Below are 21279 nucleotides of genomic sequence, written 5' to 3'. Positions count from 1 at the left end.
GTGGATAGACTCACTAAATATGCTCACTTCCTACCTCTAAAAGCTGATTACAGTAGTAAGTCAGTTGCTGAAACTTTCATGAACAATATAGTGAAGCTGCACGGCATTCCAAAATCCATCGTGTCTGATAGAGATAGAGTTTTCACTAGTTCTTTTTGGCAGAATTTATTCAAATTACAAGGCACTACACTAGCTATGTCATCAGCATATCACCCACAAACAGATGGGCAATCTGAAATTCTGAACAAATGCCTGGAGATGTATCTTAGGTGTTTTACTTATGAGAATCCCAAAGGATGGGTCAAAGCTCTACCATGGTCAGAATTCTGGTATAACACTGCATTCCACACTAGCTTGGGATTGACTCCATTCAAAGCATTATATGGAAGAGAGCCTCCTACACTTACCAGACAGCCTTGTACTACTTTAGATCCGGTGGAGTTAAGAGAACAATTGATCAACAGAGATAACTTGTTAGCTAAGCTCAAGAACAATCTGGCCAGAGCACAACAAGTCATGAAGACGCAAGCTGACAAGAAGAGACAAGAAGTATCTATGAAGGTGGGTGATCACGTATCTATGAAGTAGCCATGATTCCCAGCCACCTCACAGCACCTTCTCACCCTACTACTAGACCCTTTGCCCCTCCACAACACTGATGAAGCCACCACCCTCAAGCCAACACTCCACCACCATCTCCCTCACACACGCCACATGCAAATTGTACCTCTTGCAAGACGACCTATACAAAAACAACCTCACCCCCTTCACCGGCTTCTCGCACGCGTTGCAGTAGCGCGGAGTGTGGAAGGAGCATTTGGGGTAGAAAGGGTGGAACAAAGAAGGAGAAGGAATGGAACACTTGTAGCATGACCCTATTCCTAGTTCCTTGCACCCGTCTCATTTGAAGTTAGCTTGTGTTGTTTGTGGCTGAAGTTACATTGTGGTCTTTCTGGTATTTGGGATTGTGAGAATTGGACTTGAATGAAGTATACATAATAGTGGTGTTGTATGATTTTTATCTATTCTACACCTGTCATATGATATGACCTCACTCGTATAAGCAAATATATATATATATATATATATATATATATATATATATATATATATATATATAGTAACAGTCGGCACGTGACAATATATTGGAAAATTCTTATAAATGTATAGATGAAGAGAGAAATATAAAGAAAATAATGGAGCCAAAGTGAAATGGAAGAAAAAAATGAATGTATGTTTAACTTTTTTTCATCTAGTGTGACAGGCAGACAGACACAAACGTTTTGTTTATTTATTAAAAAAATCGAGAATAGATGTTCGCAATGGTCCTATGGTCTAGTGGTCAGGACATTGGACTCTGAATCCAGTAACCCGAGTTCAAATCTCGGTAGGACCTTTTTTTGTGTTTTTAATAATTGTTGAATATTACAAATACAAACACACGTTATCCTTTATTCCTGAATTACTAGATATATTTGCCAACAAAAATCGATTACAAAGTTCTCATAATAAAAATGCATTTTTGGTTAAATTTTCGTGGAACGAAAGCGAAAAGTTGGAAATTTTATCTCCATGAGAGTTGGTGCAAAATTAAAAATATTTTTAACAAAATAAAATATATAAGATTCATAATAAAAATAATAATGCATATTTTTAATCTAAATCACACATATTTTTTACTAAAACCAATTCAATTTGAGCTAGAAACATTCACAGAACAATAAAATTAACTTTTTTACAAGGATTTTTTTTTCTTTATCACGTTTCTTTTTTTAGGATAATTCTGCTCAAGATACAATCAAATACAAAATAAAAACACCCCTCTTAACGAATATTTTGTCATACGCAAAATTTGAATTTGACACTTTTGTTTGTAAAACATTAAAAATGCATGCATGCACACATGAACAAACAATTCCATGGTAATAATAAAGGCATGAATAATCTCTGGTAAAATTAATGAATATCTTAAATTAAGAATCGGAATACAAATTTCCATCATTTGTGTATATATTAGCTCAAATAACTTGTATTCTGTTAAAATGTTTAAAATAGTTAATGCTACAATTTTCAGAAATGAAATCCAAATAATCCATTGATGTTTTTATTTTGATTTATAATTTGATAACTATAATTAAATATTTAAACAATAATTAGGTGTGATTAAATATTACACTAATTAATTTAATTTTTATTAAAGAGTTTATAATTCATTTACCTTTTATTTTATTAAAATATCTCAGTATAATATTGGAAATTTTTGTTATCATTTCGAAATTGTATAATGAATTCAAAATTTACCCATCAGTAGATTTATTTCTTTATCTAATCACTTAAATTGAGAGAAGGAAATGAAATTAAAGCACTGAATAAAAAAAATCTCGCAAGATCCATGCATATTATCTGAAACTTTTTTTTTTCTTTTCCAGAATTGTATACTAAGAAATTTCGCAAATTTATCCTTTTCCTTATATACACAGCTATGCTACTGTTTATCAAAATTGAAAAAAAAAAACAAAATATAAAAATTGTCCGAAAATATTATTTTATAGCAAATTGCCAACTTGTGCAAAAGCTACTAAAGAACCCGTTTTAAACCATGATAGTTATTAATTCATAAACAGATAAAATTTATATTTTGAAGTAAATATCATCTTTATTAGGAGATAAATAATATTAGTTGAGTTTAATAAGCATGCACTGGGTATAAATTTTTCTTACTGTAAACCAAAAAAAAATCATTTTTATTATGACTTTGTCAACTAATCAGAAATTATATCTGTTATAAATTTTAAATAATTATTATAAAATTTAATAAATTTAATATATATATATATATATATATATATATATATATATATATATATATAGGTTTACGATTAGATAATTAGGTAAAAACATCTTTTTATACTAACTATTAGTGCATATATTATTTCTGTATATTAATTGTATGAACCAAATGTGATGTAAGGTCTTTTAGTAAAAAAAAAACAGAAAGATGGAGAAGATAGTAACCTCAACAAGGTTGACTTTGATTTTTAGTTATTAGGACAGATGTTTTTTTCTGCTTAATTCTTTTTTATTCATAAAAATATATTATTAGAGTAATTAAGACATTTATAACAACTATATACTCGGATTAAATTAATGAACTAAATTTTAGATTTTTTTTATTTTTTTATAATCATGGTAAATCTTTTTCAAAGACCTTAACACACAAGATGAACATTTTCTTTTCAACACAATTTATTTCATATTCAAAGATGAATCAGCATCCAATCATTTGATTAAGGAACATTAATTACTACTACTTATGTCAATTGTTTTTTGATGAATTAAATCTTAAATGAACATTATTTTATTTTTATCATAAGACTTTTATAATAACTTATCATAATTATTATAACGAATAACAATATTATCTCCATATAAAAAATAACAATATTATCTTAAATAATTGATTACGTGTTAATAAATCAATAACAATCATACGATCTATTATTTTATAATATTACCATAATTACGTGTTTCCTATAGTATATTCTACAAGGATGGCACATATTATTATAATAGTTTATATAAAGGGGGGATTTGTTAAGAATTCTAATTAAGTATTAATTGATGTAATGATTTTCTTAGCTGTCTATTTCTTTCAATTTATCTTTTTTATCTCTATTTCCAAATTGAAATTCAATATTTTTTAAAAATTACATAATTAAAAATAACCATATAATATCACAATAAAAAAATTATTTATAATATAATTTACATATTAAAAACATTTATTTATTATAAGTTTTAGATACATAAACATAAGCATTTATCATGTTCAATACACTTTTAAATACCATGTGTGTGTTTGTTTGACATGAAAGATTTTCCTCCAGCTTTGAAAAATTGAATTGACACAGCAATATATCTGACATAGATTCACAATCAAACAAAGATTACAAGCAAAAACTAGAAACAAAGAAAGAGGGAAAGAAAAAAGAAGCAACAAAGCCATGAGCTTGAACATTCAAAATAAATATTGACAGAAAAATTTGTAGTTGAGGAAGAGCACTTGCACAGGTGTGACTGAAAGCAATAATTTCTTTCAAGTGATTCAGTTACCAGAAAGGAAATGGATACTCTACAGCAGAGAAGAGTTACTGAGAAGTGAACTAGTCTTCTAACTTTTGCTTTAGTGTGCCCTTTTTAGACTTCTTTAACTCCCATGGTGGTAGGCAACCTTTATAGTGAGAGTGCATAAATAATGAAGACATTGACACTTCCTTCTGAGGCATTGAGATTGACGACAAGCAACTGAAGGCAGTTCGTAGTCTTCTTTTCTCACTATCACACCCTTGAAAGTTTGGATCATCATGCTGAACAGTGGAAGTTTTAAGAGCATCAGGGAGTATGCAGTTGCACAAGGAACCTACAAGGAGGACAAGAAATGACAAGTCAGAGAAGCATAACTAAGATTTTTTTTGGTGTGTGCGAAGGCAATTGACTACTAAAACAGAATTCCACTCAGATGGCCCTTCCTTGAAAAGGTGAAATTTCTGTGAGATTCTTTGCTATGAAATCATAATAATATAGTTTAACACATAGTTTTAAGTCAACCACAGTAAGGCTAAGAAGCTATAAGTAGGTGAAGAATAGAGACTAGACAGGACCGGAAGAGAGTGAAATGTAAAAGCATTTTTAGGTTCGAATTGTTCATTACTTGCATACATTCAGGAAAAACTGATATATTAAAGCATCATTTTAACCGACTCAAAAGTGATACGGTCTAAACATAGAATAGATCTGGAGTTTAAAGAGATTTCATATACCTATTCTTGCAAGACGATTGACCCATTTCGGTATAGAATTGCCCGTTAGCTTGTAACAAATATCCTCACAGAAATGGTTGCAATTCTTCACAATCAAGTGATAAGTATCACCATTGTAATTTGCAGACTGGCGCTCCATGAACTCTCTAATCTGGAAGGGATCTAAGTTTGTAGTTCCCATGAATATTGACTTCCTAAACTTAAAGCCAGGACACTGTCGAGGCTCAACCTCAAAGACACCACTTGTTGGATAGTCATGGGCTCCAAATGCATATTCTACTCCATAAACTGTCGGCATAATAACTCCATTTTAGAAAATATTTAGGGAATCCAGAATTATCTTTTCTCCAAATACAGCAAAAGTAATAAATATTCACAGATATAAGTGATAAGTACACACAGATACATAATCCCTTTCTCCAAAATATGAAGAAATATCAGTTTACTACTTTGCCTATGCATGAAACCAAACAGTCATCTAGTCTATATCTTGAAAGTGAGGGGTAAATGGTCTTTCAGAAGTAGGTACATTAAAGGTTATTTCTGTCTCCATGATAATTGGAGATGTATTTTTAGTCCTTCAGAAGTGTGTACTCCCTCCATTCAAACCTGGCACATATTATTTTTTCTAATCTCGTTTTTAAATAAAAAAAGAAGAAACCATTGAATTGAAGGGATAACTACTATCCAGGGAACAGGTATTACAGGAGTACTGATTTTTTTCTAAATAATTGAAGGTACAAAAAAGATATAACAAATTTGAAGTATGAAGTACAAGAGCATACAGCAATAACCAAGCCTCATCCCACAGGTGGAGTTGATTACTTGGATCAAATGACAGCATTAAATGATCATATGGATATACTATCGAAAACCATTTTTGGTGAAATATAGGATGTAAGCTCCATGAAAGGTTGCATAGATAGAAACAACTTTGAACCAAAAACTATAGGCACATATCTTTGTATAAAATGAAGAGAAACTTTCTTGGAGATATTTGAAAAGGTTTTAACTGTCAGCTGACCTTCAACCCCTGAGTGGAAAATACCAATGCCTGCCCAATACATATAGCCATTTACTGTTGTCAAGTCATAGACATTGAGATAGACAGGTGTATTCCCAGGTATGTTGCCAGCTGATTTCACTTTAGAGAATATGCAAAAGGGTGTCACTGATTTGTCTCGGAGACGAAGACGCACAACAGAGGGCCAACCATTTTTTAAACCTGATTTCATTGTATGTGAACCCAGGAAGCAGTCAATATCTACTTCCTACCTGCATATACATAAAGACAACTAAAAAAATCATTTTCACAAAGACCATATAATTGACAAAACATCAAAATTGAAAGCAGTTGATTATACTCAAAATAGAATTTTTACGAGATTTTCAAAATGAAAAATTGTGACTTTTGCTTAAGGGTCATGTATGATGTGACTCTTTAAAAGTTAAATCACTTCACTAAAAGACATGAGATGGTTTATAAACAGAACCAATCTACATGCAGAAAAACACTACTAGAGTACACAATGAACAACAGAAACAGATAAATCATCAGATTCTTTATATCCAAATCATTTCCTTTCTTTATATGCAAACCATGTCAACAGACTCTATTGTATCCAGAAATGGATTCGCCAATAGAACTACTTTCCATCTACAAACCATTAACCTTTAAATCCTTCTTAATGGTTTTTCACTTGTAGATTTTCTTGGTTTCTCTACACCTCTAGCAATAGAGATACTTTCCATCTAATTTTGCACAAGGTCTTTTACAGGTTAGGTCATCTCCACATGTGTCCAAACCACCTAAGAGGAGATTCTATCATTTTTGCTACTATAGGTGCTACCCCAACTTTTTCTCTAATACATTTTTTTCTCGATCCTATCTTGTCTAATATGTTCACTTATCCAACAAAATATTCTCATCGCTGCTACATTGAGCTAATGAGCTTATTGTCTTGTTGGCTTCCCTTTATGGCCTCAAGTGTCATTTCTGCCAAAATGGTATTGTTCAAGCTTAAGGGAAAATTGGAGGTAAACCATCTTCCTGATCAATTTGAGAATTTCCTTGTACACAGGGATGTGAATCTTCTTCCTATTTTCCTTTATGTTTATGAAATGGTCCCTCTGTGCATTACTTTTAACAAATGATATTTTCAAGACTAATAACACCAACAAGAAAGTTTACTATAAATTTAGTTGAATGGGAAAAAGAGGATCTATGAAGTATAGATCAAAGTATGAGAAGTATGAGTGCAGCGAATCTGGTCAATATTGGCGGGCAAGACACTCAGAGTAAGCAATTTCAATATCTCAGTCAATAAATTAAAATTAAGTTGAGGGATATATAAAACAGAGTTCCTCCTGGCCAATGTAAAATATAGTAAATAGAATTCTGTGGGTTGGCAATAACAAATGTGCCAGAATCTACAAGGTCTGTTTTATATATCTGCCATGTCATGTATGCTTCAAGAACATGATAAGGACATTTAATGTGCCTCTATTATGAACTGCATGAAATTCTGTAATATAACCAAAACATTTAGTATTAATTCAGAAGTGTTATCTGCTGGAGAGATCTTATGCATAGAAACATCTCAGGACCACCCACTCATCTGTGAAATCCTCCAAAAGAAAATTTTTCAAACATAATTGCAATTATAAAAAAAAATACTGGTATATTAACTAGAGAAATATTCCTAATGGGTAGACCGGTATCCAAAGGTACATTGCCCACAATACTTGACATTGCACATTACTCAGGGAACAAATCATTAGTACATAAATTCACTTTTAGCTACTAACTACTTTAATGCAATCCATAGTAACACTACCACCTATACCTTATTCTCATTTGACTCGAAGCACAGTAACAAACTTCACAACTATCCATTAGTTACAACCACTTTTTTTTTACAAGGGGGAGATACAGAGGGGTAAGGAAATGAAAAAGGAGGAGAGCATGTTGCGAGAGTCGATAGATCACATCCTGGACGGCTGCACCTTAACCAACTAAATTGGCCCGAGGCGACTAATTGGGTTTTGAACTGAAGCTATAGGTTCTCCAGGTTCATCCATGCTTCAACTAAGACCTTAGCATTTGGACTTACCTATGCCTTTTTGGATACCCACAACAACAACAAGAAAAGGTTCAACTCTAGCAATTTCATACGATATAAAGTGAATTTGGAGCAAATACTATATGGAAAAAAGTAATAATTTTAAAATCATCTCCAATCTGACAACTCATGTAAGCCATCCCAGATTCCTCAATAAAATGCCCATAACCATCTATTCCTTTTAAACGAAGCCAAATCTAATTAGCTAAAAGATGGATTCATAAATCATGACATGTTAAGTTCCAACTTCCAAGCAGAAAAAATAGGAGCAAAAAATGAGTAAAATTTACATCTTGAAATATTAATAACATAACTGAAGATCTAACTGATATATGAGGACAACTTCTGTGGCATGAAAGTGGTGGGAGAGAAAAATTAGCAAAATGTAAGCAGAAGGAGAAGAAAAACAATAGGCCATAGATCAGATTCCAAAACCAAGTTAAAAGAAAAAAAGAAAACATAAATTAGACAAGGATAACAAGCAATGGAGTGGCTGATCTTCCACAAAGAAAAGCATAGAAAAATTACAAAAAGAATATAAGAAAAATGAAGCTTGAAACAAGAAATGAGTGAAGCAATGCTCTTAAAAAACATGGAAAGAAGAGAGGCACAAACAAACCTTTTGTGTTGCAAAGGGTAGCTGAAAGAAGAGAGGATGAAGTGAAAGACTCCTTCGGAGTTTGAAAGAGCCATTGTGGGTCTTAGACAGAAAAAAGAGAAAGAGAATAATGGAACAATGTGTGTGCCTTAAACTCACACATTGTCTTAGCTCTTCTGACAGAAGTGAAGGGTGTGTGTGTATGTAATGTAATGTGATGTAGTAAGAGTGCAGACAGAAAAACTGGTTTGTCTCTTTTTGGAGCCTAATGAGGAATGATAATAATCATTCGTATTTCATAAATAAGCCATTTCATATGGAAAATGGAGAAAATAAGTAGTAGAGTGAAAAAAGTAACCATTTCAGTAATATTGAATGAGTTTTAAGAATAATGAAAAAAAAAACATCATTAAAAAAATTGACCAGATGAATTTTTAACAGAAATTATTTTTAATCGATAAATATTTCATTCCGACTGATAAAATAAAAAAGTGAAAAAAAAAGTAACAAACACAAAATTTTGCAACTAAAAAGTGAAAATAGTGAAAGAAATTCTGTCCAGATTTGACACTTTGACATTGACTGAAATCATGGCATTGCGTTGAACGATGAATTACTCTCTCTCTCTCTCTCTCTCTCTCTCTCTTTATTGATTTCCTTTTTTTAATAAGGTGATTTGTGTGCTTACCAGAAAACACTCTGGAGTGTGTGTTTATATTCAGTATACATTACTCAATGTTCATTTTTTTGGACAGAACATTACTCAATATTCATTGATAATAGAAAAATGGTTTTTTAAATGAAATGGTGGAAAAATTTGTTATTTAATTTTTATAGAAAATTTAATTTTGTCTCAATCAGAATTAGTAATGATATAATTTGGCATATTTTACTCAACAAAATATGTTCTATGTACAATATTTAAATTCAAACAATGTTAAAAAATATAATCAAAATACTCACAAAGCTAACTCCCTTGGTTAACTTTTGTTATCTTTATAAGATTTTCAAAAATATATTATAATAGTTTGCTTGCTTGAGCAGTTTCTGATTAATAATGATTATCTTAAAATCATACCAAAATTAATTTCTAATTAATTGAGATTTGAGAATTTAAAACATTAAAAGTACAGAGTATTTAATAAGATGTATTAAATATTCTTTAATAAATACTTTCAAGGCAATCATGAATAGAATTTCTTTTCTTTCATTGAATTACCTTTTACTTTCATTTAATAAGGAGTATATATTATTACTACCTGCTACTAGTATCTTACAGGCAAACGAGGTGGATTACAAAAAAATAAAATCTATCCAATAAATATATGCAAATCAAAATTTCTACAATATTTATAATTATATATTTTAAATTTTTAATAAAATTACTAATCTATTAAAAATTTAATGAAATATATATTTATACATAAGAAAAACTAAAAATCCAAAAACTAAAACTATAAATATAACTCATTAGTTTTACTTGTCATAAATGATCTCCGGAAGTTAATAATAAAAAATGGTATTTACATTAACCATATTTTTTAAGAAAAGTATCTTATTAATAATTATGATTTAAAACTCTACTTAATCAAAAGAGATACGTTATTTTATCAAATTACTTCTTTCATTTCAAACTGACTGATGTTTTAACATTATAAAAAAAATGACATTAGCTTATGTTTTCAATTTCTAATGAGATATTAAAATTTTATTTTAAATTTACCCCAAATAAATTACATCAATCTAATAAATTTTTTAAATAGTTTGTCTATCAATTTTTCAACTATCAACAACCACAAATCACTTAATAGTTACAAGGAATACATTTCATGGAGAGTAAGAATAATTTAATAAAGCTGTTTAAATAAATAACTTATTTGTTGTTGTTATTAATCTATGGGAAAAAAAATCTTAAATATAAGAATGGAGGGAATAACTGATATGACAATAATGTATACTAACTCATGCCCTTGAGACAAAAAAAAACACACATTGTAATTTCACAGACAATGATCAAATGAATAAAGATGACAGGGGAAAAATAAATAATAGTATTGAGGAAAAAAAAGGTTTGATAATATATCTAAAAAATACAATTATTTTCACAATGAAGATTTTAAAAAATAAATAAAATATTTTTCTAAAAGGAAAAATATATCATTATCTTTACTTTAAAAACTATAAAAAAAAATAGTTAGTCAAAATTAAAAAAAATAACACTCAAATATCACACAATCAAACTTTCCAAATAAAAATAATTCTTCTAATATTAAAATATTATATATATATATATATATATATATATATTAAACTTTAAAATTCGACCAAACATAGGGGTAGGGCTAATGTAAGTTCGCCATATAAGTTGTAATTAATATTATTTTTATGTTTAATAATAAAAGTGAAATCATTATTATATAAATAAATATAAACTCGTTTCATTCTTAACAAGACCTAAAATATTAGTAGATTGTAAAAATAAAAAAATAAAAATACAACAGCTAGTATCAAATACGTTGTCTAGGTTTAACAATTCATGTCTCCAAATATCTCGTATTATGTCGTAGTTGTGAATTTTAAAATAATAATATTTTGCTGCTTTTTGTTTGTATGCACAAGTTGTAACAAAAAGTAAGGATCCCACACGTTCAAGAAACAGCTGGAATATGATTAATATATAATATATGCAATCGTCCTTTTAATAATATGTTATTCTTCTTTCTATCCTCCAGATGTTGCAGGGAATCCTATGATGAAAAAGTAACAACCTTCCCATTTTAAATAATAAAATTGTTTTTCAATAATTCAACATTAAAATGCATTATTCTCTGTTTTGTATTTATTTTCATATGTTGATAATATTTTATTATAACCGACAGAAATAAAATAAAATGGGAACGCGAAGTAAAAGGGAAAGTTTTAAGTATTTTTTAAAAGAAAAACTCTGATCCAATTCCTAAACAATTATATAACGATATTTGTTTTAAAAATTATATTTGATCTAATTTTTAACTGATTAATTTATGAGAAACCTAATTGATCATTTTCTATATTTAAATCATAATCTTAGAAGATACTGACCATATAAAAAACAAGGTATATATACTAGCATTTTTCATATATAAATCATTAACTTTATTTGTATTCCCATTACTTCACTCTCTTTCACATCTTTTGTCATTTGAAATCACCTCCCTGCAAATATATCTCACTCTTTGGACATGTCATCCTCCTTCACTTTCTTCTGAATTTTTTTAGAAGTCATGTTTTTAATAACGATTTCACTAGTATTTCATTTATTTAAAATTAAATTATTAAAATCATCATTGAAATAATAACTTTAGCAATTTTTTATTTAAATTAATGAATTCATGCTCTTAAATATGACTTTTATTTGTTTTAATTTTTTTAATAATTTTGGGTTATAAATGAATGACATGTTTTTACAATTCAAATTAAATTAATGTCTATATTTATATCAAATCGCATTTATTTTTATAAAAACACCACCTGTATTTATTTAATTTAAACGAAAATAAAAGTTGTTTAAATTTTCATTTTTTGTTTATAAAATTGTACTTGTGTTTTTATTTTTATTTTGTAAATGTGGTGTTAATTTAATGAGTATTTTTTTTAAAAAAAAATGTTGAAATATTATTTTTTTTCTTTTTTATATTTTTCAATTATATTTTTAAAAATAGAAATACATAAACACTTGAAAGTTATCATAGAAATGTAATAAAAATTAAGTTAAAATATCTTACAAATATGTGGAAAATAAAATTCTTTGTAGGAGGATATCTCACATGTAGCTATTTTTCTATGATGTTGTAACTTGATTCTGATTGCCTTTCGTTTGATTTACCATCATGGCAAGTTGATTGTAGTTCACTTGTAGGTATTACCTTTATCGTAGGATTATCACATTTGTGCATTTGTTGATGTAAAGTGCACATAAGTTCATGATCAACATCATGACCACCACAATCATTATTATTATCATCATGGTCATCACACATGACCCTCATTTGAGTAGGCAACGTGGCATGATAACATTTCATCCATGGTATGGGATTGTATGTAGACAATGGTGTGGTGGAAAAAGTCACAAACATATTCGAGTGATTTGGAAAAATATCTAAACTATAAGGAACTTGATTAAATGAGTATTGAGAAATATATGCTCAAAAGCTCAATGATTAAAAAGTATGTTGATGACGAAGGTGCATATATGCATAGAGGCTCATTTGTTGATAACTAGATTGTCAAACATATTGTTCATGCTAGAGCATATATCCAAAAATTATCGTTGGTTGATAAATGTACATTGTGCTTGGTGATCCAAAAAATTAGGTTTCACATGTGGTTCATTCTGGACAAATAATTATGAAGGATTAGAGACAACAATTGAGGTGCAAGAGCCAACAAATATGTGTATTCCCAAGTACGTTTCTTTCACTTTTTTTTTTCATTCCTAGGAATGTTAATCCCATGAATATTAGATGAGAATGATGTTCCTAAATATTTAAAGAAAAAAAAAGTTTGTTTAACTATTAAATTTGGTTGTGAATCTTTTTTACATTCCCAAGAATATTTAAAGAATGTGTTTGTTTCATGTTATTTTTCCTAGGAATATATGTTATATTACTAAAATATATTTTTTATATTAAACTTATTAAATGCATATACACAAGACATGAGACTACATACTACAGTTTACAAATAACAATAAAAAAAATCTTACAAATTTTTCCAATAAATTTCTTAACTACACCTTATTATTAAAGAAACCCAACACCAAAATATCCCCTTAAGCCTTATAAAGAACAAACAACACAAAAAGCATGTACAACAAAGCTTTAATCACACCCAAGTAAACACAAAACAAAATAGACTAACTGCACGAGTGAAATTCATTATAATGATATCAAAATGTGAATTTTTTCTTACAAAGGTAGGATCGATAGAAATCAAAATGTGATTTTCTTTTTTTTACAAAAGGATAGATAGAAATTAATATTGAGTGTATAATAAATTTTTTACATGATTAATATGATTTCCATCCCATAGGAATCCATATCCCTTTTCATAAGAATTAACTCAATACAAAATTAATATAAGCATGAACATCTCACTTTCCTCAAGATAAAAGATATCCAATAATATTTTTCAATTACCTTCAAACAAATATGAGAATATACATTTTCATCTCACATTCTTGGGAATCCTACAAGATTGCATGAAACAAATGTTTCTTAAGAATTTATACATTCATCTATTATGTACTAGCGAGCCTTTTATGTTCCTTTAAAATGCATACTTTTTTTTATTCATAAGACAAAAGACAATGTCAAAAAATTTACAATAACTCATAAGCGCTTCTCAATTAACTAAGCTAGACTCTGTTGATCCCTTAAAATGTATATATATATATATATATATATATGTATGTATATGTAGAGAGAGAAAGAGAGAGATTTAAAATAAATAATGACAATTTTTAAATCATTAGGAATAATATTTTAAATTTTTTAACTAACAACAAATACAAACAAAAACTTTTAATATATTGGATATTCAAAATAATAAAAAATTTAAGAATCAAAAACAAAAATAATAATTCATTGTGGATCTTATGTTTAAACTTTTTTTAAAAGATCATAACCTCATACATTTTAGACAAGACAATCCAGTTCCTAATATCATCTTATCTTGAATTTATCTTTTATTTTTTTCTTTATCTTTTAATCTTATCTTTAATTATTTTATCTTTTCCTTTATCTTCTAATTTTATCTTGAAATCTTTTATCTTTTCTTTATCTTATCTATTATCTTTCTTTATCTTTTATTTTAAATTTCTTATCTCTTGCTTGAAAAATTTGATTTGCATTAATCTAAAGACAAACAAAGTCCTTGTGGATCCGACACTCGAACTTCCCAGTAATTTATAACAATTTGGTACATTTGTCAACGAGTCAACAATCTGATTAAGCCATCGAATTGAAAAAAATATAATTGACCTAGATTGATCTGGTCAAATTTGATCAAAATTGATAACCTTGACCAGATGGTCCAATTGACCATTTTTTATTTTTTATAATTCATTTATTTTTTATAATTTTTAAAACATGTTAAACTATTAATTAATAACTAATTATTAAATACTAGCATATAATATTTTTCTATAATATCATTTTAATCTTGATAAAAATATATAATAACTAATAATTATTAGCTTCATATGATTTAATATTTATGTATTTTATATATTTCTATCGTACCCGCTCATTAACATATAGAGTATGAATTGATTACATTATATATATTTTTAATTTTTTAATATAAATAGTAAATCAACTAGGTGAATAATTAATGTATGAGTTGGATTTCTAACCCATTAAGCAATGACTTGAGTGGATTAACGATGGGATCAGTTTTCTCATACTAGAGCCTCGAGTAGATTGAGAGAATATTTGTTGGACAAGTAGGTAACTAGGTATGGATTTATGACCTAAAAACTATAATTAATTGCAGGTGCAGTAGATTATTTGAGAATTGACTATTGATTATTGAGTGATAACGGTTCGATTATTTGAATTTTCTTATTCTTTTACAATTATAGAATATATTTTATAAAAGGGAAGAATATCCCAATCTTATCGCGAGAGATTTGTTTTTGTCTAGAATTCAAAGTAATAAAACAGTGATTCTATTCTAATTAACTTTGGGTACACTCACCACACACTACACACTAGTTTGTGTTTTTCGCGCCACTCAGGTCTTCGTCTCTCCCCTTTCTTCTTCGCCCTCTCGTTAACTTCACATTCGCTATTCTTTCAGTTTTTGCTAGATTTTAAGTTGTTTGCTTCAATTTTCCTTAATTTATTTTTGTTTCAAGTTTATTGTGTTATTTATCTTCTCGTCCTCTCTACGGTACCTTTTCAATTTTTTCCTCCGCTCGTCTTATCGTTTGTAGTAATATGTGTGAATTTATTTATTTTATTGGAAAATTTCTGACAATGCAATATTCATTCTGTGTACTTCTGACAATGCAATGTTCATTCTTTGTACGTCTTTTGCAAAAGAAAAAAATCTGGGAAGTTTATAATCAAAGAAACCCTCTTTTTTTAATTGAGGATTGTATACCTGATTGGAGGGTTCACCTTAAACGTTATGGCTGTCAGTCTGTCACTGTTCGGGGAGAAGATTTGCAATTTTGCATTTATTGAATGGAAATAAGTTACTTTTATTATTTATTTGGGTACATCTGTTTAGGAGGCGTTTGGAAGAGCTTATTTGGGCTTATGGAAAGAGTTTATGACACTGTAAACTCTTTTAACCTTATTTCAAAATAAGTGCTTTAATTTATTTTAGGAAGCTTCACAGTTATGTTTATGAATTAATTTTTTATGAAAGATTTTTTAGTAAGCACTTAATGGAGCTGTTTACCTAAATGTACCATTAATCTCTTTGTTTCTTCAAAGTTTGAATCAATGAAACTTGATCAACCATTATGCCAATGTGATTGGGTTTGGTCAAGTAATTGATGAACTTCTAATGAAACTTTCAAGCTAGTCTACCAAATTTGCATGGAAAGTAAAAAGGATTGTGCTCTTATATTGTTTTTCTTTAGCACAGCAAGCTCACATTGTATTTTCCTGTCCGTGTTCATTGCTGGATTCTCATTCACTTGGTATTTTGATTTGAAAGCAGTTATTCATTTAGAAAGCTACTGCTGAGTTCACAAGTTTCTCAAGCTTGATGGGGACACAAAAGTCTAATATGTTTGATGCACCTTTCAAATACATGGTGCCTGAAGATGTCAGTAATCATGCTATGGCCATCTTAACCAATTTTTTTTTTTTTGCAATCTGCTTATAGCTGATTTTATTTTGATTCTTTTGTTTCTAGAAGGAAATTCCCGACAGACCTTTGCCATCACATTGGACTCCTTCTATGCAGGTGAAAAACATATTCTGGTTTGAACTTTGATCCAATTTGTGTTGGTATCTTGATCATGCACACTTGTGTTTGTCATACATAAAAAGGTTGACTCTGTACATCTCTCTTTTAAATAGGCATATAACACTTCTGGGTCTACTCCAACTCCCTTTTTAAATCAACAGGCAGCTGGTTCTCACATGCCTCTCTACATGTGGGTAAATCAGGTACTGATATACATACCATTGCCTCTTATATCAGGTTTCTTTCTTTGTCCATGTCAAAGGGACAAGTTTCTGATAGGAAATGAGATCCCTAGTTAGTTAGGAAAGGATCCATTAATCGATTTGTGGTAGTTAATTATTAGGAATATAAGTGATAGAAAATAATTGGTTCTGTATTAGAAGTTCTGAATTAGAAACTGCATGATGGCAGTTATGCATAGAAAATGATTGCTGGCAGCTATGGAGTAAGAGTATATATTTGATAGTAGGTTGTGTAATTAGGAAAGGTGTAGTATTTGCAGTTTGTGGACAGAGAATACTCTCTGTAGGAGACCTTAGTCTCTGCAATAGCAAGTTTTTTACTGTTTTGTGTGTGTGCTTTCATTGTTCAGTATCATATTTTATCAGTTTATCTATTGGTGTTCATCTGTTTCACGATTCATTTTCACATTCTTTGTTGTTTGGTCTAGGTAAACAACACACTACTTCAATCCGATGCTTTGCATGATCCAAGGATGCTCTCCAGTAAACCCACAGTAGCTGGGGTAATCCTAAATCTTTCATCATAGTACTTAAACCATTTTCCTACTATAATTTCTATGAAATTCAAGTTTCTAGTTGGTTTAGGTTTAATTGAATGTGTACTCACATTCTTTTAGGATTAAACTTACTTTTTTCCAACTAAAGCGACTTCCATGGAGAATAAGTGTATCAGTTCTTATATTCACTGATGCATACAATAAAACTGCTTTTTTGCATTTTGATCAGGATGCTGTACTGGCTTTTTCAGAAATAGTACACAGGACTTTTGGCGAACAAAACCTGAATTCAATAAAAAAATGTGCCAGAAACTTGCAACCAAAAAGTTTAATAACTAAGGAATCAACAGAAAATGGAAGCAAATCTTCAATAATGAAAACCAATAGGGATGGAGTGTTGTGCAGGTACATTTTGTACTTCTGGTGACCATTTTGATCATATTTGTGCAAACCTAAATAAAAAAAAAATTGTGCCACAGTGAAGCAAATGGAAACAAGGGATCACCAGATGAAGATCACATTACTAATGTATGTTGATCTATTTTTTATTTATTTATTTTATTGAGGCACATATATGTATATGGGCAATTGGGCATATGGCTGAGGAATGTAATATGTGTTCTGATACTGCTATTTTTATAGAACTCTGTGTAGTTCAAGATGCTTAGAATATTTGGCCAAAAAAGTCTAATGACATCCTTTATGTTGCAGGATTTTCCTTCAACTAAGAAGCAGCACTGTAATTTGATGCTTGAAAATGGTATATTTTAAGGGCATAAATATTTCTTTTGGTTATTTGAACAATGAAAATTCATGTTTTATGATCTGAGATTTAAGCAAGGGAAGATGCATTGAAGGTGACTGGTATAGAAATTTGTAATGAAATTTATGTAACTAATTCTTAGAATTTGGGCTTAAGACTTAACTCAGCCACTCAAACCAGCTTGTAAGGTGATTAGGTGAGGACTGCTTAAGCATTATAAGTACTTGTTAGGCCATATCACTAGGTGATGTGGGACAAAACACATCCCCTCATACCCAGCACAATAAAGGTGCTGGAGGCTGCAATGAAGACAGCCCAAAGAGACTGCAACTAAGGCAATTTTCCAATACTAACAATCTTCCATCTCACCACTCTGCAGCAAGTTCAACCAAACTGAATCAGGATTTGGAGACAGGCCTAGATGCATCTGACGCTAATGCTCAACTTGTAAATTTGGTATGGAAAACTTATATGGATTTTCATACTGTTTGATTAACTTTTATGGTGGATTAGCTAAAATGCAAGAACAATCAATTTACTAATCCTTTTAAATTAGTATGCTGAACATCTATGTAATTGTGCTTTTGTATCTTAAATTTACATCATTCAATGCTAGTAGTAAACTAAATATTCAATGTTGAAATATATTAAGAAAAAAACCAAAAGAATGAAAAGGTCATATGGATTAGCTCCTCTTATTTTCTCTTCTACATAGGCCATATATAATTAACAAAGAAGAAAATATGATTGTAGGGTTAAAAAGGAATGTAATTTTTATTGTCAATAAACAAAAATGATTTTATATCCTTACCCGCCCTGCCCCCCAAAACAAGGGTTTATCTTCCGGAAGATTTGTCAAGGATAAAGCTCAAGCTATTAGGCAAAGATACATGAGTGATTTTACATCTCTAACATTGATATTCAACTCTAATTGGGAATCACACATGAGATGCTCCTTAGACGATACATTATACGGGTTGAGATTAAACTCATTAGTTTTCCACCTTAAATTTTGTTAAACTTAATTTTGTTGACAGCTATTTATTACACCATTTACTGTTCTATATTGCTCCTACTGCTTTTTGTTCTTGGACTGCAGCTGCTCTTGGAAGAAGTTACATCTTCAACTTATCTGAAAATTTTCTTATGCTTTATTTTGCATTTTCTTTTTTCCTTTCCACACTTCATTCCCGTCAATTAGGAGCCTTTCATATGAGATGCTATCTCTATATGATTATTAGCATTCTAGCTACTGATGTGTACTGCATTGAAAATATGGTTCTCTGGTGAATACATTTGAGAATGTAAATCTCTTCATAAGGTTGCTTAATTTAATTCTTTGCCATGTTGCCATGTCTACTATTTCCTACTGAGGTGTCTTTCTTTTGACAGGAAAAGGATGAAATAAGAAGAGAAAGAAAAAGACAGTCAAACAGGGAATCGGCGAGGAGATCAAGGATGCGGAAAGAGGTATATACTAGTAAAATGACTGTGCCAGGAAACAGATTTTTGTGGATTAGTTGTAACTATATATCATTAGAATTGTAGAAAAATATGAATTTGTTCTATGAATTCAACAATAATTGAATATAAAAGGTAAAATGAAGTTACTGGTTCATTTCCTATATTACTAAAGAATTGTTCGAAAGTTTTTCATCTTATCTTTTGGTGCCCTTTTCTTTTTAAATCCTTATTTTAGTTTTATATTCACTTAATAAATTAGTAAATTTTGTAATTATCTAAGCATAATTAAATAATTGAAATAACATAATTGTTTTAATTTAATTAATTTGTCCTATTCTTTTTTCCTACTTCACATTTTATCACTATAGTTTTTTTTTTTATTTCCTTGGTTTTACTTGTGACCTTATATGAAAGAAATCGTAAACACATTCAAACGGTAGTGAAGAAACTACCAAAAGAACCACATACCTATACAAGTTTCATAGACTATTTTGTAATTTTACAACCACCCACTTATTTAAACATGGGACAGTTCTCTTCCAACCTCCAACCTAGGCTTCACTTTAGATAGTGAAGATGGATGATAAAATATCAAATAAACCATGGTTTTGACCTGTGTGGGTGTGCTTCATAACACTACCACTGACCAACACCTTTTCTGAGCCGTACCATTTTATTTATGGTCATATTTAGATACGTGACACATTGCTTGAAGTGCATGAAATATTTAAAATCTCAAAATTATAGAATACAGTTGTTTTGGTTTCTTTTTTGGAGACAAATGATATATGGTGAAAACCTTTATTGTTTTCTTAATGTTTCTATTTCATATGATGTTTTCATCTTTTGCTTCTTGGCAGAAAGAATGTGAAGAGCTACATAAACAAATGGAAATGCTTAAGGATGAAAACTCCGTGCTCACACAGAGGCTCAAGAGTCTTTCTGAGGAGTGCCTGGAGATCTGCAATGAAAACGATGCCATCGAGGTCCGTCATTAAAATTCCATCGCCTATTTGTTGAATTATTTACCCTTCATTCAATTGAAGTACTTAGGTTCGTACTAAAGTGATAGTGGTCTTCGTGTAGTTGGGATGTAGTGGTCTTTGTGTAGTTGGGATGTCCAAAAGCCAATGAGATGGCCTAACACTACATCCCATTGTAATTATCACAGAAATTATAGATTATTGTGTTTTAATTCTTTTCCTAGATTACTAAAAACTTGAGTGTGATTTGGTGGTACAGGAAGAGCTGATTAAAATGTATGGACCAGAATCAATAGCAGATCTATTGCTCTTCAAGCCTACCTGACCCTGTTGCTGGTTAAGGAAGAAAGCATCTTACAACTAATCAGAATATATTGTTTCATTTTTTATTAGGGCCAGTTGAATTCTGAACTTGCTTATGTCGGCTTAGGTTAAGGAAGGAAATGTAAGGTTACAAAAAATAGGGATTATTATAATAAAGGATTTATGAATGAAAATTGTAGTTAAAGATGGAATAAGGTATTCACTATTCTTGAGTTAACCACTTCTAAATTTATTAGATCAGCAACCCCCTCCCTTAGTGTTCGGTTGCTGAACTTTCAAAAATGCTATCCAAGAAACTTCTCTTGCTTGGATTTGGCCCCGTTAATGATATCCAAGTACTACTACATTTTACGATAAATTGTATATAAGAAATCATTTAAATTAAGATGGATCAAAATATAATATATATTAATCTTTTATAAAGTAGATTTTTTTAAAATAATGTAGTTTAAGTTATTTTGAAAAATAATTTATCCTTAATAATATTACTCATAATCATGT

General features: G+C 29.7%; 2 protein-coding genes and 1 non-coding gene across 7 annotated transcripts; 2 read left to right on the top strand and 1 right to left on the bottom strand.

The window, feature by feature from the left end:
* The first annotated feature begins 1324 nt into the window (after positions 1–1324).
* Positions 1325–1396, top strand: TRNAQ-CUG (transfer RNA glutamine (anticodon CUG)). Its single transcript has one exon. It is a non-coding gene; the product is annotated as a tRNA-Gln (tRNA).
* Positions 1397–3858: 2462 nt separating this feature from the next.
* On the bottom strand, positions 3859–8636 carry LOC100777596 (UPF0326 protein At4g17486-like). Its single transcript, NM_001253957.2, has 4 exons — positions 8562–8636; positions 5845–6095; positions 4821–5108; positions 3859–4420 (listed from the first exon to the last, which is right to left on the bottom strand). Exons 2-4 carry the CDS (start codon positions 6053–6055, stop codon positions 4164–4166), a joined length of 756 nt encoding a protein of 251 aa, NP_001240886.1. The 5' UTR covers positions 6056–6095; positions 8562–8636; the 3' UTR covers positions 3859–4163.
* Positions 8637–14971: 6335 nt separating this feature from the next.
* LOC102665715 (G-box-binding factor 1) lies at positions 14972–20951 on the top strand. Of its 5 annotated transcripts, none has more exons than XM_026127300.2 (12): positions 14972–15036; positions 16254–16361; positions 16452–16502; positions 16619–16708; positions 17176–17250; positions 17474–17649; positions 17724–17772; positions 17956–18004; positions 18387–18463; positions 19400–19477; positions 20332–20457; positions 20714–20951. In XM_026127300.2, exons 2-12 carry the CDS (start codon positions 16302–16304, stop codon positions 20777–20779), a joined length of 897 nt encoding a protein of 298 aa, XP_025983085.1. In that variant the 5' UTR covers positions 14972–15036; positions 16254–16301; the 3' UTR covers positions 20780–20951. The 5 variants fall into 5 exon arrangements, with proteins under 5 accessions (XP_025983085.1, XP_006605461.1, XP_006605463.1 ...); XM_006605398.3 differs by lacking the exon at positions 14972–15036 and adding an exon at positions 15223–15318; XM_006605399.4 differs by lacking the exon at positions 14972–15036 and adding an exon at positions 15325–15865.
* Positions 20952–21279: the final 328 nt, after the last annotated feature.

Source organism: Glycine max, chromosome 20 (assembly GCF_000004515.6).
Source record: "Glycine max cultivar Williams 82 chromosome 20, Glycine_max_v4.0, whole genome shotgun sequence".
In the NCBI taxonomy this organism is placed as follows: Eukaryota; Viridiplantae; Streptophyta; class Magnoliopsida; order Fabales; family Fabaceae; genus Glycine; species Glycine max.
This window is presented reverse-complemented; position numbering and strand designations above follow the sequence as displayed.